The sequence below is a fragment of the Bombus pascuorum genome, chromosome 14 (assembly GCF_905332965.1).
Source record: "Bombus pascuorum chromosome 14, iyBomPasc1.1, whole genome shotgun sequence".
NCBI lineage: Eukaryota > Metazoa > Arthropoda > Insecta > Hymenoptera > Apidae > Bombus > Bombus pascuorum.
In genome coordinates this window covers 3951523-3968347 of record NC_083501.1, presented here as the reverse complement: position 1 = coordinate 3968347, position 16825 = coordinate 3951523, and the positions used below count along the sequence as shown (strand labels likewise).

The following is a 16825-nucleotide window of genomic DNA, read 5'->3' as shown; positions in this document are numbered from 1 at the left end:
AGATTAGTATCTAAGTAGAAAGTACCGAGATGAGTAATACTAACAAAGTGACTACTTTGAGTTCACCTTTGGTGCGTGTGAAATCTCTGCTTGAAAGTTTAACACTGCTACGTTGTGGATATTAGTAATTTTTGTACTATCAACTCTTCGCCATATTGATAACTGGGATGCTGATATTAATGCAAATTCCAGATTTTATCGATGTAATTAAAAAGAATTGAATTTACATAGAGGATCGTTTCATCTATTAAATATGCTACCAAGTATCACACTTTGGATGTTTTACATATTTTTGTATATTATATTTCGCAATTTGGAATTTCCCAAATGCATAAAAATTCATAATTTATCGATAACAATTATATCTCTTTTATGCTGTATATTATATTTATTCGTTGCTCTTATTAAATATAAAATCATTATACTGTCTCTTTATACTTCTTACTTTATTTAAACTTTCTCTTCACCGCCATAGTAAATGTGCATGTTCAAGGATCAAGAATGACGAAGATCGTCGACTGGGTGGTTCTCCATGTTCACAGGAAAGGTTTGTCGACCGCATTGACGCCGCTTTTTGCTAACCTTGCGAGCCATTTGTACGGCTGTGTGGAGAAACTGATGACCGCGAACAAAGTGGGACGTTTATGGTGTTTGGCGATATTGGTGAAGTTCAAAGTAGTCATCACGTTTTTCCTCGTGTGCGTGCTAACATTCTCGTGAAAGTGGTCGTCGGACCAGACGCGTTCCACGTATCTGTTTTGTGTCCTTTGTTTGCTCCTTTTATGAAGTCAGGACTGTCGTACGATGAAAATAATATCATTAGCGTACGATAATGACTACGCAAGATTTTGCGAGTTTCTCATCGAAAAATCATCGACGCAGCCAAAACACGGGTTTTCAGAGGAAAAAGAAAAGAGAAGTAAAAGCAAACGAAAAAGAGATTAAAAAAAGGCTTTTATTCGGGTATAATCAGAGCCGAGGGACGTGCAAATTCACCGGAGCCAGAAAGGAACGTGTGAACGAGCCCTCGTGAAATCCACCTCTTCGCCACCCCCGTCGTTCCGGTTAGAATCTGCCGCAGAATTCGCGCGCGCGATCGTTACCGTAGAGAGGCGTCCCCGAGGGAAATCTGCAGGAGTGCGTGCCGAATGTGGTCATGCCAAACGATTCACAGCGACGTCTGCGAGAGAGGGTCTAAGCCCTTCCCTATCCTTATACTCTTCAAACGCGATTGATGACATTTCGGAAAATTTCAACCTGATGATTCTTATTCGATCTCATTTGCTGTTTAAGTGGCAGTAATTCTATCAATATTGGGAACCTTTCTGTCTATTTACAATACACTTTTCAATCTGTCTTATAATTAAGGAATTTTAAGAATTTGCAGATACAGATCCTGTAAAGCAACAAAATTGTTCTCTAAGATATGACGATCACAAACGCCAGTTTTATAGTTATATATTGACTTCTGAAAATTAATTTGATCGGGATTTTATATAAATATATATATTATATATTATATATATTATATATTATATATATTATATATTATATATTATATATTATATATTATATATTATATATTATATATTATATATTATATATTATATATTATATATTATATATTATATATTATATATAATATTAATATAATATATATAATATTATATATATTATATATATATAAATATATCAAATTATATATATATATTTTATATATATATATATATAAAATAGTGTACACCCAATTCACAGTATTTAACAGTATTGAAGCAACTTTTTATTCAAGCCCCAGTTTATCGATTATGTTCGGGGGAAAAATGAATTTCCGAAATCTAACACCTGATTCCACGCTGCACTTTAAATACTGTTGTATTAGGTTGTCCGAGAAGTATCTTTCTTTCGCAAACGTGTCTTTTACAACAGTGCAGCTTCGTACAAACACGAAACCAAGTGTGTGAAATGTTTATCTCAACAGAACAAAATGGATCGTACGCAATTCGACGAAACAATATAAAAGAAGAAACATCGTGCGTCTATTACTTCCTCATAAAACGAAAGGAACTTTTCGGACAACCTAATACAAGTAGCTCCGTGTAAAACTCGGCCTCACAGATACGTCTATGAAACTGTTGATTTCGCGGGGAAACAGTAAACAGTAATTTTCATCGTTACCTTCCTATAAATTTATATATTTTAAGTAACGTTCGCGTATTGTTAATACAAATCGACCAGAGTGTCAACACACTGCAAATACGTGTCCACATGGTCCTAGCTCGAAATCAGAGAGGGTGTAGGCGGGAGTGGTGCAGCGCAATGGCGCGTGCAACACGCTCGCGAGTGCAGAACACGCGAGTGCACGGAACACGAATCGGGTCGGTGTTGGTCGCACGGCGAACAGCAAAATGGCCCCCGACCACGGTCGAAGCTTACACGAACGACGCCTCGACGCGCACGCGATTCCGTAATGAGACAACGTGTGCGTGTGAACGAGCGAGCGCGCGCGTGTGCTAAGCCGCGTGGGTGCGTGCACGCAACGAAAACGCGTGGGACTAGCGTACAGAAACAAAAAAAAAAAAAAAGAAAGAAAAAAGGTAACCACGTCGAGCTCTTGTTCAACGAAAAGTAATTCGTTGTTTGTCTATCCCTGTTTGTTTGCCCTTTTGTCCCTCTTTTAGTTTCTGTGTATTAGGATGTTGTTACCGGCAATCGACGTTGAGAAACGTGTTTGTTAGGGTTTTCGGGGGAAGAATAGGGAAGGTTGATGGGGTTTTTTTTTGTTCAATTAACAATGGTGTTTCTGTGCCCATTAATCAACATGAACTGGGTGTGGGTTTCAAGAGTTGCCAACTTTAATATCGTTCGATATTTCGCATCCACATCTCATTTTTATATCTCGTTTTCATGTTGTTCTTCTTTCTGATATTCCACGTGTAGTGGGACAAACTGATGCTACGGGCAATAAAATTCTAGAAACGATTACGCATCCACTCAGAGGTCTTGGGACATAATTATTATAACGTGGTAGAATATAATTATTATATTACAGATATCACGATCGTTATATTAAATTAGTTATACAAAAACTAACGTTTATCGAACGTATATTGAATGAGAATGTGAATGGCAGATCTATGGAAATCAATTTTACTCTGTAGCCGATAGGCAGAGATCGATAAAATACACACGTGGCACATACATTAGCTCAAAATTCGAATAAGATTACGTACACAGTAAAAGCACCAAGAAATGATATCTGCGCGATAAAGAAAACGGACCATTTTACCAACTATCAAGATTTTCTTAGAAACAGACTTTAGTTCTAGCATAATTTTAACATTCTAATCAAAAGCAAACCTCCTAAACCATTAAACAACTTTAGAAATAACATTGTCTCTCCTCTCTCTCTGTCTGTCTTCAACCACCCCAAAGCTTACCAAGCGCACCCATCAGCCTCATCACCCGATACACTTCAATTTTTTCCACTCGTGATGACTGTTCCGTGCTCGGAACAATTTCGATCGCGAGTCACCGCGGGTAAAATGGGAAAAATCAACGATGGAATGGGGTGGGGTGGTACGGGGTGGAGGGATGGTAATGGAACGCTAAGCGACATGTCGACAGGGCAGAGAGGCAGAACTACAGGTGTGCTGGTACACGCTAAGCAAATCACGGGACGAGGAAAAAAAACGGGAGCGTGCAATTTCCCGCGTATCGCTCGGCTCCTCTCGCCAGTACGAAGCTTTTCCACTCGCGATCGAAGCCTGGACACACTGGATAATTAAAGCTGCGAGGCACGTTTGATCCAGTTTCGCTCGATTCGTTCGTCCGCGCTGATTGTTTCCCGTTTTAATTTTCGGAATATTGGAAAAAGGATACCGGCTCGAACGGTGCACCGCGGGAAATGGACATTAAAACTGATTTTCCGACCAACCTCCGATTGGACCTGTCTCTGACTGATTCCATTTTTTTTTTTTTTTGCTGCCTTTATTATATTTTTTTTTCTTTCTCTTTTTTAAGGTTGCTCGCTTCTCAAAGTTTCTCGCTGATGTTCGACGTGGCCGAGTAGGATTTTATATTTTCTACGAAGGTTTGGCAGGTTTACTGGATTTTTAAATAATCTTGGGTGCAGGTTTAACAAGAGACGTTGCGTTGGTGGAGGAAGTTTGACGAAATAAGAGAGATTTAAAGCTGCGGAGGGGTTGGAGGGTTATCAAGTTAATTGTCTTGCTTATTTTAATATCTTTCTATCTCTAACCATCTAGTGATCTTCAATTTCTAATATTTGTCATCGTCTGCTGTCAAAAGTGTTATTCGCTTGATGAACGTCTACAAACACTGTTCGCAAGAAACTTCGCGTATTCTAAAACAGTTAGCCAAACGAGTTCTAAGTTACCTTTCCATCCAATAATACACCCTGTTACACGCTTTATTTTGTCGTATCGCTAAACTCCATTTGACACGAAGGAAGCTTAGAAAATGTCAGCAGAGTCTTGCGATCGATCGACGATATCGGTAACAAATATTAAGAATTTCCAAGTGCTGCAAGACTCAACAGATCACAATTTCGTAATTCTAGGTTTCCATCCATCTTCCTATTACGAGAATATCGGTCAGATTTGCTTATGACAGATTCGAGGAAGGAAATTCAGATTGAAAAATGTAAGAACGACGGATAAGGAGATAGATACTCGCGAGAAGAGCGCTGGTACTGACGCCAGACGTGGAGAGGTTGCGCTTTTGTCGAAGCACTCGAAAACGAGGAGTCGCCGGATCTTCTTTATGCCAGCAGTTGGCCGATCCCGGCTGAAAGGACGACGGATGCCTGCTCGCGGCGCGGATTAAACGCCGAGATCAAGTATTCTTGATAAAGGTAGCGGATCAAGTGGCGCGGAGAACGACTAAATCGAGGGAAAACCAGCGACTCCGAGCCTCTGTCGCTCCTACGTCGTTTCTCTGTCCTGCAGCTGACATACAACTGGTTCACAAAAGTACTGGACCGTTTATCATAGAAAACATTTACGTACGTTTATGTTGTGACGCGTTACGATAAAAGACTGTGAAATTTTATTAGCACTCTGACGATTAAATCGGTGAAATTTCAAACAGATGTTGAAAAGCGTACAAGGCAGTTACAAGAATCCCGTGACGAAATTATCTTGTAATTTTTCCAACCACTTAGGGTTGGGAAATTACCTAATCGAACGAGAAGCCAGTCGCAGACTGACGAGCTTCTGTGTATGTATAGATACGTATCTTTCTTTGAATCTCCAAAATTTACTCCAAACCATCAGTTGCAATTAAAGGATTGAACCCTATTACCATTCAAACACTTTTTACCTTGCGCCTTCTACTAAACCAAGGCTTCCTCCAGAACTAACCAAACGAAGATCCATCAGTAGACAAACGACCTTCCATATGTACGAACGAGCCTTCAGCAGCACTAAATTACTGCGTTTGAATCTTAAAAACTTTTAGGTGAAACCGTGAGTAGCGCTTAAAGTATGTCGAAAATCCCGCCATTAAAAGCTCCATCCTTGGCGCGCCTATCGAACCAAAATCTACTTATTTTTTAGCTTCGCTTTAAGAACCGTTTAAACAAAAGGCAGATCGTTAGACGAAGCTTCGACAGTCCCAAGAAAACAGTTTCAGATTTGCCTGGAACACGGACCTCGACTTGACTCTCGGTGTTTCCCTAATTTTCCTTGAACTACGGCGCAATCGGAGGACAAGTCAAGCGAAAATCAGGAAAATTAGCGCCAACAGCACTCGGTCTCGGAGGGAGCGGACGGGTCCGTAATCCTCGGCCCGAGTCGGCTGCCCTTTGTCGGGAAAATCCCGTGGCGGCAAACAAAAATGAGACACTCGACTCGACTCGAGTCCTTCGAGATGGCTTCCTCGAGTGCTCGTCTTCAGACCCCTGGCACACGAGCAAACACAGCTCCGGCTAAAGGACCACGAGGTCAACAAACACCGGGGAAAACGGTCAGCTCCTGTTGCTCCCGTTTTCCTTTTCTTTTTCTTTCCTTTTCTATTTAAAGGAGACTTTAAATCTTTGTGAATTTGGTTTCCCAGGAGCGCGGGAATTTTTTGGATCGTCTCGTTCATCGGACCGTGTCTTCGGGGTTAATGGATTCGGACTTTGGTCAATTCCTCGTGGAAAACTCGATGAAGTTTGTCATCGTTCTTGGGGGTTTTCTTTGTTACCTGAGATGAAGGTTCTCGTGGTTACTCGATGGACACTTCGGGACTGTCTTTTTGGGGTGGAAGAGGGTTTGTGAGCAGAGGTGTGTTTTTCGAGAGGGTCTTACGCAGCCTGGAGGAGGTTTTCAGGTTTTTGAAAAGTACTCCAACAATCCTTTTTAACAGCTTTAATTGGTCACCCATGTTGGTATAAGTTGTTTGGGATACTTCAATGCAAATGTACTCGAATGTCTTAGTTTTCTGTACACTGGAACAAGGGACTCGTGGTAGCCACTTTGTCTGCTTTTTTAACCGAGTTCTCCCGCAAACTACTTTTAATTAATTTTCGAAAGACACTCGAAATTCGAAAGAGTTGTAGGCTGCTTTTTTTAAAGTGGAAAGAAGGTTTAGGTTTCGTTGCTTTCGAATCTGTTTAAAAAATTCTATGAACTTCACAACCATCGCCTATTTTTATGAAAACGGATTGCATTTAAGATTGAAATATTCTCCGCGGGGAAAAGTTTGCAAGCGAGTACATCGTTTTAACGACATACATTTCTAGATAAATATCAAGATCCATCGGAAACCACGTACGATTAGAGCTTTATTTAGTAAAAACGACTCGATCCATGTGACAAAGGGGTTGAAAACCGAATAAAAAGCCTTCTAGCTAACAACGCATCTCCGAATCACTCAAGATAAAGGTCCAGCAGCTGACGATCACCTCTGAAAGCCTCGTTCCGCCCCACATATCGCGAACCAAAGCAATACTTGAAAACCGTGCTCCTCGAATCTTCCCCGAATTCGGAAAGGGTTGACCGGCTCCAACAACCCTCTTGGAACTGCCTCTTATACATTTTCTGGGCTCGTGCACAGGCTCATAGAGTCTGGAAGACACAAGTGAACCGTGGTTAACACGGTGGTTACCTTCAACCTCATCGAGGACCCATTCAGAATAAAATGGAAAGACGAAAAAAAAGGGCTGAGAAGAAGCCTGGTGTGGCGTATCGGCAGCCGATACTCCACCGTATAACGATAAGAAGAAATCAAAACATACAAGAAGTTAACAAAGAGACCGACCCTAATTCTATTTGTCTTCCAAGTATCCTTGTTCATTTATCATTCTTTATCTTGGAGTTGCTCGTGTAAGGAAATACGGAAAATCCCATCTAATTTTATTAATTCGCAAACATTCTCAAACTCTGTCATTCGTTGATAACTGCCACCACCATCTTACGTGGTAAATGTATTACCATAACTCTCGTTACAAAATCTGCAAACACATATTTTAAGTGTCTAACTCTATTCATGACCTACTTACAACGAACTGGACAGATCCAAGGGGAGACTGAGAAAATGGGAAACCCGTTGGCGCATATGATACACGATGTTTCACCAGATGATGGAAACGAGCGAGAAATTTGGAATTACCAAATCCAAAATTATTCTTTTATTCATCTTTATCTTAGAATTCTGCGTATAAGGAAGCGTCAGAATTAAACTTGAACCAGACACCGTTTCACACAATCGCATTAACCTATTATCCGTTATCCTATCGCACCTACTATCTGGCATTAAAAAATCTGCGAGTGCCCCCGGCTGCGTGCAGATCGACTTCGCGATGAACCGGGAAAATCGAAGCAGAGGCTGAGAAAATAGGTAATCCGTGCGGCAGTACGAAGAAATTGGAACGATCGGACCAGAAGAGCGGAGCAGAGAAGAGAAGAGAGAGACGAGAGTAGTCTGAAGGGATGAGGAGGTGGAAGACGAGGAGGAAGAGAAAGGCTGCTGGTCGTAACAAAGGTCGGGCTGTGCCAACCATTGACATCGCTCTGGGCCCCGGCCTGGAGGACTAGATTTCACGAGCCAGCGATGCAGGATCCTTCAAAGGACGCCGACATGGGACTGCCGCAAAAAGGATTCGCAAAAAAGGAGAACGGTGCAGCGTCCACCGGGCAAAAGGGGGCCAGGGGAAGTGGTGGCCGCTGAAAGAACCAGGCTTCTTTGGTCCGACGTTGGCTTCCGCAGACCCACGGCCTCCCCCCTCTCCCTTTTCTCTTTTCGTCTTCGTCTTCTTCTCACAGAAAACGATCGAGAGACCACTATATGCAACCCGGCAAGGAGGCAGGAAGAGGCAGGGGCGAGGCTAATAGAGAGGAGCGGACCAGGCCACCATCGGGACACCGGCTGCAGCAACTACTTGACGCCGAAATCCATCGCGATAACTTAATCCACTGGGATTATGGGCACACGAATTCTCGCAGATAGGTTAATTCGAGTGCTTTCTGCATTTTCATACAGGCCAACGTGGCAGAATATCGTTGGCTTGTCCATTTCTACGGCTGAAAGGTGCAAAACATGGTAGTGACGTGTACGAGGTGATCGCTCAGATTGTTAGGTTTCTATAGTATTCATAACAGCTATCAGGGATAGATTAATGGTAATTTAGGTTTTGTGGTGTTTGGTAGATTTTATGCTATTTATGATAATTAACAGGAACAGGTTGATACCATCAGGTTTTTAGATTTTGATGTAGGGAAACGTGGCAATGTATTGGGAGCTCGCTGTTTGTCAGGGTGGAGGCGGAGAGTAGAGCGAGCGAGTTTGCTCAAGTTATTAGATCTTACGAGCGTATTCTTGATCTTAGGAATGGCTTGTGTTTTACGTGGTAACCTTTTATGCTAATGAATTTGCAGAGCGATATGGAAGATAGAAAATTCACGACGTAGACAGGAAGTTGCAAGAGATCGAATTAATCTTTCGCGTTAATAAGCGTACACCGTGGTATAGAAGACAGAACATTCAGAAAACATACGGCAAGATTTAAATGATAATTTTTTCCACGAATTAATTTGTAGGCTAGTGTGGATACACGAAGTTGTAAGCGATCGACCAAATAGATTAATTTTTTGCGTTAATAAATTTATATGTTAATGTAACAGATAGAAAATTGGCGAAACGAAGAGGCGAAGTAGTAAAATGGTCATCGTCGGGGACGGAGACTGCCGCGTGCACGCGGCCTAACGAGCTTTTAATCGGTCGATCGTTAGGTCGTTAGCCGGGCAAACGTTAGCGATTAATTGCGAGACTCGGAGCTCCAACTTAGGCTAGTAAGTAAGTAATTGTTTGGTTGGCGTTACGTACAGTACTTACAAAGCCGTGCTTGTCGCTGATGTTGTTAGTCAGTTTGAGCTTGTGGAAGCTCACCACCTTCTGCATCCATTGCTCACCGCTACTCGGCGAATCAGGATGGATGTACATCCTCTTCGGCATTTCCGGGTCTGCCTTCCCCGCTACCATCCACCTGCTATTCGACAGACAGGTTCAAAAAATTATTCAAAATATTTTCAATCGTAACATTTCTTTATAAAGCAGAAAAATTTACATCTTTCCCAACGATTCGATAGATTAGAACGTATTTCACATGCGTAAGCTTGTCACGTGCTCGTCCGCTTGCTACATATTCAAACTCAACGTTCAAATTGCAAACATATTGAAAATCGGTAAACAAATCTCTTCAATTTCTATGCAATTTGCTTTTAATGAAGGGAAATTTAGGAACCTGAAACTGTACACCCTTCTGAGTGTTTTCAAGAGGTTCAAAGAGTTTTATACACGTAAGAATAGACGTATCGAAAGATTCTGAAGCTGTTGCAAAATGAACAAAGGGACACGTCGATTTCTTCAGTCATCGCGTATGTCGATCAGAGATTCCTGATGGTCAATGATATCAGAAGCTCGCGTTGATCGAACAAAGATATTTGCCTGATCTTGCTACGACTTTTAGATGTTCATACTGACAAATTTCACTGCTATTTCAACAGACAATGGAGGAGTTGGAATATTTTCAGAAACACTTCAGCATAAAATCGAAGCAACTATTCTTCCAAAACAGTGTCAATGAAATGCAAAGTGTTGACACTGCCAACGATGAAACGATGAAGTTTCTACCAGAAAATCAGAATGACAGTCCTTAACAATAACAATCTTTGATTTCTATTCTGTACAGAAAATTAACGTACACGGCAGGCTTTCCCCACAAATGAAATTTCCTACGAAGAGTTACGAATTGACCATTTTCAGCACAGTTTTCGCGTTAAGTCGAAATTTCCAGCTACTTCTGTCCCATTCTACGGGACCAGACAGTCGATACAGAAACAATTGGCGAATGCAACGAGAACCGAACGGCGAGATCCGCGAACAGAGAAGTCGACACACGGCCAATCGAAAGGCAGACCACAACGAACGATTACATCACTGGAACGACCGCAGCCACTTTGGAACTCGTTCGACGAGTTCTTCTTCGTCCGCTCGTTTTGACCCACCTGCGATGGATTCGAACAACCAGACACGCCTCCCTTCAAAGACAACAATCGTGATAGCCGGAGCTTAGAGGAATCAGCCGAGAAACTCGCTCGATCGACACCTTTTCATCCGCTTCCTATTCGCCACCCGGTATCTCCAGTCTACTGTCGACTTGGCGATTTTTCTTTCGCTTTCAGATTTACCAAAGTTCGATATTAAATTATTTCTTTGGGACTCGAGAGTCGAAAGGCGCGTAACATCGCGTGGAATTTGAGAAAAGTTGACGTTGACGTTTGGGGTGGAAATATTGGGTTGACAACTAAGTTGTCACTTAGTAATCTGCAACTAAGTAATCACTAAGTTGCCAACCTAATATGGAATCTTAGAAAATTGTTATTTGCAGGTTAATAAATATGGCAAAATTTATAGACATTTATCTGCAACAAATCCTTCTTTTCGTCCAACGAGTAACTTTTCGCATCGAAAAACAGAAGATAATTATTTACAACATATATACCGCAACAATGCGTTCGTGCGAGATGTTGCGTACATTTGGTTGAAAAATTTGTCGCCAAGAAAAACTAGAAAAATCAGGACAGTTCGTAATATACACGTACTATTATTCGATTAAATGTAGCATTATTTTAATTATATATGAAAACTAACCGTATCACAGGCAGAATTATTTAAAGTAATCTTCGAGAAACTGAACGATTAATCACGGACAAAGTTGGTCACTTTTTCTGTGTAACTCAATTATCGTTTAAATTTTCCACCATTATTGCCCCATTCTACGTTTCACCAAAAGAAATCAAGATTTCTCCAAAGGATATCGCGAGTTTCAAATCTCGCGCCACCATCTCCACTCTAAAGAACTTCTAAATAAGGAGATATGGACTGTTTAAGACAAACACCGCGGCTCTAAAAGCGGGAAATGAGAGTGCATAAACGATTTGGCCGACGCAAAAAAGCGAGTGGAAAAAGAATACCGTTTCGTACGTTCGTGAGAACGAGCGCGACCATAGCGGATCGCCATTTACGTGACAAGGAATCTCGAAGCCCAACGTGATTTTCGCGAAGTCGGTCGACGAATTTCCCGGCTGCTTTCCCGGCCGGCCGATTATGTTCCGTTTAGCACCCTCGCGACGCGGAAAAACGTTAAACGGAGCTAGACGATTGTGGCAACGCTCGTGAGAACGCGTGTCTGCACGTTTCGGCCATCCAGGAAAAAGTTAATGGCGAGCTAATGACTGGCAGAAGGTTGAATCGCTCGGTTGGAATCATTGCAAGTTACTATACAAAGGAGTTTGTTTGGAAAAACTGGAACAGCGGCGAGGTTTCTTCTTCTCCTACTCGTTTGCATATTACTGTGCAATCGTGGGTATTCACGCAAATGTAGAAATTTTGAGGATTAAAGAAAGTAGAATTTTATTTAGCAACGTGGGACGTCGATTGGAGCAAGTCGAATTTTATTTGGCAATTTAGAATTGCAATTGAAGCAAGTAGAATATTATTTTGGTATTCAGAACTCTGGTCGAGTTAAGTAGAATTTTATTTAGAATTCTGCACCATGGAAAATATATGGTGAGAACGTATGACACCAAGAGAGAAATTTAGGTTACAAGAAGGACACGTTGGTCGATTACAAACTTGGAAATTACGATAGATGAAGAAGTTCGATTTTCTTGCTCGTTTAAACTCTCTTGTTTACATTTATCATTTTAATCAGACTTCGTGGAAACTATAATTTTCATGGACACGTGGACCAGGAAAGAAAACAACGAGTTAAGTTATAAATCGATACGCGTGGTTAACGGCTGGCTTCAATTTCAGGCTCGTTATTTCAAGTGGCGCGTAATCTTCGAGCCCTGATAAGCATGAGGCGCTAAAATCGAAGCGAAAGTGTCGCCTGTGTAATCCAACTTTGGTAGGTGATAATTTCGAAGTATAAATCTTTTTCCTGAGAAAAATGTCGGTTAAAATTGCCGGCTGAACGCTATCGGCGGATAAACGGTGCTTTTGGTAACTCCTCATTTCGAGACATAAACTTCTCGCCGAGAAAATTGGACGGTATGAAACGCAGTTCGACAGTTATTAACCAAGAAAAAGTTCTATCGTTTCGTTCGTGATGGAAATAAGAAGAAAACCATAATTTTATTTAACAAAGTAATGTTATTATTATTTTAATGAACGACTTTCTACATTTTTCACATCCTTCGTTTCTTTTCTAAAAGAGAAAAAAGAAAGAAGATGGCTGAACTTTCTTATCCGACATGAGGCAAACAATTAAATTAAGGTAAAAACAGCTAATGAGAGGAAAAGTTGCTTTCAAGTTTTTTTTCTTTAAAAATTACAAGTCGAAGAAAAAGGAAAGAGAAAAATATGTTCCGGTGAAAGATATCGATGAGGAAGTGGTAACGTACGAGTAATCGGATAATTGCATTAATTTCCGTGTTCGCGGTCGTCACGAAAGCTTGGACGCAACAGCTTGGCGGTTCGTGATCGCGATTCGTGGAACTATTCGAATCGTTAGAGCGTTCTACCCATGACAATTATACTGTTACAAGTTTCACCTAGACCCTTACCTGTTGTGGAACTTGTATCTGTAGTCGTCCGCTGCGACGATGTCCAGCAGGAGGATGTATTTGGCCTTCGCGTCCAATCCGGAAACTCGGAACTTCATCTGAGGGAACATCTGCCTGGAACCCCCGATCAACAGACACAGTTCGATCAGATAATTGTAATAACATTCATTGAAATAAAATATAATTATTGAATAAAGTATTTGGTTAACAAAATTTTAATTTAGTCTGCGAGCAGATATGGCACACAAATAATTAACATCGAGTTTAATCATCCTGCAAATGTTCTCAAAATTTTCTCATCTATTGATTAATTAATTTTAATTAATTAAAAGGAGAACGTAAAGACTTCGAAAATAACGCGTCTTGATTCTATTCGAACCTCAAATATCCCAAACTCTGTTTCTTGTTTATCAAATCTTATTGCATCGTTCACTGACGTCAACTTTCCACGTCCAACATATATCACTGTAATGTTCATTAAGAATTTTCAAACACACATTGCGCTCTTCATCCTCGTTTTATCGGTACAATTCTCAGCCAGCAATAGTTCTACCTACAAAAGGCAGCCTCAGTTTGTCCCCAAAACTCTATCACCTATCCATTCATTTCCGTTCCACAATTTTCCATCTATTGGGTTAGCAACTAAGTGACTGCGGATTTTATTAATACCACCTAATGACAAAATCCGCAATCATATTCTAAGTCGCATTCCAACGAACATTAACCAAACCTACACAAAAGTCATCAAACAGCCCCGAAACCCGACGTATGCTAAACATTCGTTTGGACTTTGCATTTCGACGCTTACTGCATCATTCACCGACGACCACTTACTCTTTCTACTACGATGAAATCATATCACTGCGATTCTCATTCTGCTGTATTGCGTTCTTCCTTCTCCGCAGACAGCCTAAGTTTGTTCCCAAAACTCTGTCACCTATCCATTCATTTCCATTACATAATTTTCCACCTATTGGGTCAGTAACTAAGTGAATGCGGATTTTATTAATAACATGTAATGACAAAATCCGCAATCACATTCTAAGTCGCACTCCAACGAACATTAACCAAACCTACACAAAAGTCATCAATCAGCCCCGAAACCCGACGTATGCTAAACATTCGTTTGGACTTTGCATTTCGACGCTTACTGCATCATTCACCGACGACCACTTACTCTTTCTACTACGATGAAATCATATCACTGCGATTCCCATTCTGCTGTGTTGCGCTCTTTCTTCTCCGCTTACCCGCGTATTAATAATGTCGAGCGAAAAAGAATTAAGCCCAAGTCTATTGGTCAAATTCTACGGATCCTACGCGAGCTTAGTCGTCAGATCCTATTTCATCGTTCAAGCGACAATTCTATAAAGACGTATCACTGGAATGAAAAATCTACAATGCTCGCGTACCGCGCTCCCCCGCCCCCCTCGTCTTATCCACGCGATTTTCATTGGAATGTCGAAAGGCCGGAATAGAAACGTGCACGAGTCAATCGTGGCCGCTGTGACAGCGGACTGAGGCGCGTTCCCGCTGAATAAAAAGCGGATGCTGTCGCGAGAGAGGGCATCAGCACGCGGCGAAGAGCAGTTAGGGAGGAACTCGGTGCACGCCGTGGAATTATCATCCCGCGGGAAGAAAGGGCGCCTTCTGTCGCTGGAGCGCGCGTCACGGAACGCCTGGCCAGGCATTTCGGCGTGTTTTCACTTTTTCTAGCATCGCTTCGGACACCGCTGCCAACCGCTGGAATGTCGTGGCTTCGTGAAAATACCGGCCGTGGTCACGCGGAATTGAAATCGTTCTTCTCCGACTTTCGACGTTCTTGCGACGTTCTCCGCGAGGCTGAGGGCTCGCGGAACGTAACATGTGCCCCAACTGCGCGCAGAGAGCCGCTCCAAGGGCCCAATTGAAGTTTCCAACAGGCTACGGAGCACAGGTGAGAATTTTATTGAAACGTCGGCGAGCTGAGCGTGCTGGGTAGCGTAAACTGTGGGAGTGGCCCGCCAGCCAAGATGATGGTTCGATTTCGGACGAGATGGATGCTTCTTGGTAAGCTGGACCTGTTGGTAAGTCGAACCTCTCTTAAGTATATACGTTCCGTGGAATTTTTCCTCTTGCTTGTGCACGCGAACATGTTTTTTTGACGATGAATAGTCTGATTTTTGAAACGTCGTCGACCCCGGACACTTGTTTCTCAATTGATTATCGCACCTAATGCGACTGACAATAACCGATGGTTACAGCTTGAGCAACGTAGAGCCGAGCTTGCGAAACGCTTCTGCGATAACGATTTAATATTAGAGCCTCTATTGTACTCTGACGTAGACAAACTTCGTAAAGAAAAAGCCGCGCAAGAACGTAGAGAAAAAATGATAGACGCTGCGCGACCAATTTTCGTACATGACCGAGGCTTATGGGACGCGAAGATACCGAAAATGATCTCTGGAACGACATTAAAAATTCTTTATTTTAAAATAAACGTATTGTCGTATATGGAAATGTGAACAGGACATAAAAACACTAAAACGAAGATCGTTTAATGAAGAATGCAACGATTTGAACATACATAAAAATACACAATATGGAGACTCGTGATTAACATTTGTAGCATACGTATGAACGTACTGAAAATCTTCAAACGAAATCAAAATTTTATTTCACAGAACCAAAGGGAGAATATTCTTACCGAAAACGATAACGAAAATACAGAGAGGAAAATTTCGATACTGCAGCAAAGACACGTCTACATTACCACGAGAGCAACGAACAAACCGATGATGATCGAATCATCCGATCGATGTCAAGGACGCTTGGTATACCGAAAAAGGGATTATTCTTGCTAATATCGTACTTAGCGAAGAAGATGCTCGATAAAAGAGCATGTGTGTCGCAACGAGTGTCGCAAAACCTATGCGCTATCGTGTCAAGCATGGAAAAAACTGGCGACGATAAGCTTTGTTGACTCCATAGCGTTGGTCGGAGCTGGTGATTCGCGCGGCAGACATAACACGATTAATAAAATCCGAAGAACGCCCTCAGCCGCACGGGTTCAATTGATTTGACATTGATTTCGCTGCAACATTCTGGACCACCTTGTTCTACGGCCGCTTACTTCCATCCGAGCAAGACGTTTTAGACGACGACGAAGGTTGCCCGTAACAAATAATCTACCGTTTAAACAGTTTATCGTATACAAAGTGGGAAATTATGGCGGAACTAATGAATCGACGAGAGAGGAAGAGATTACGAGGAGATGATAGGGAGATTAGAAAAACGAAAGAGAAATTAGAGAGTGACAGGTCCTTTTTTCTTTTTCAGATATCTCTGCCTTTATCTTGCTTTACTTCAACTTTATCCCGTTCTGAACTTGGATAAATTTCTTTGAAGAAATGAGAAGCTTTCAGACGAGTAGGTGAATTCTTCTACGATTTTCGATTCTTTGTTAAAGAAAAATTGAAGAAAAATTGTCTGCTAGTAGCTTCATCCTTCCTGTTTCCTAAGTAGCCTCCTTTAAAATTCATTCATCAATCCTGACACCTGACACGAAGGACATGGCTATAAGAAATAATCGCCTATCTCTCTATATTCCAACGAAGAGTTTTACCAAATTAATACGAAATTCGATGAAACCTGATTTGAACCTGATCAATAAAATACATACTACACCGACAAAAGCAACTGTACGCGAATACTTTTTGTAGCCACTGTATCTCCTGCCGAAAAGAAACGAAGAGGAAATTTAAGAAACCTCG

General features: G+C 41.6%; 1 protein-coding gene across 3 annotated transcripts in view; it reads right to left on the bottom strand.

Moving 5' to 3' along the window:
• The window catches only part of LOC132913882 (optomotor-blind protein), a 167321-nt gene that overhangs the window by 87333 nt on the left and 63163 nt on the right, over window positions 1-16825 (bottom strand). For 2 of the 3 annotated variants that reach the window (XM_060972507.1, XM_060972509.1), the window contains exons 3-4: window positions 13074-13187; window positions 9328-9490 (exon numbers count right to left, since the gene is read on the bottom strand). In XM_060972507.1, coding sequence (XP_060828490.1) covers window positions 9328-9490; window positions 13074-13187 — 277 coding nt within the window. The remainder of the gene's footprint in view (window positions 1-9327; window positions 9491-13073; window positions 13188-16825) is intronic. The other variant, XM_060972510.1, reaches the window with a different exon arrangement.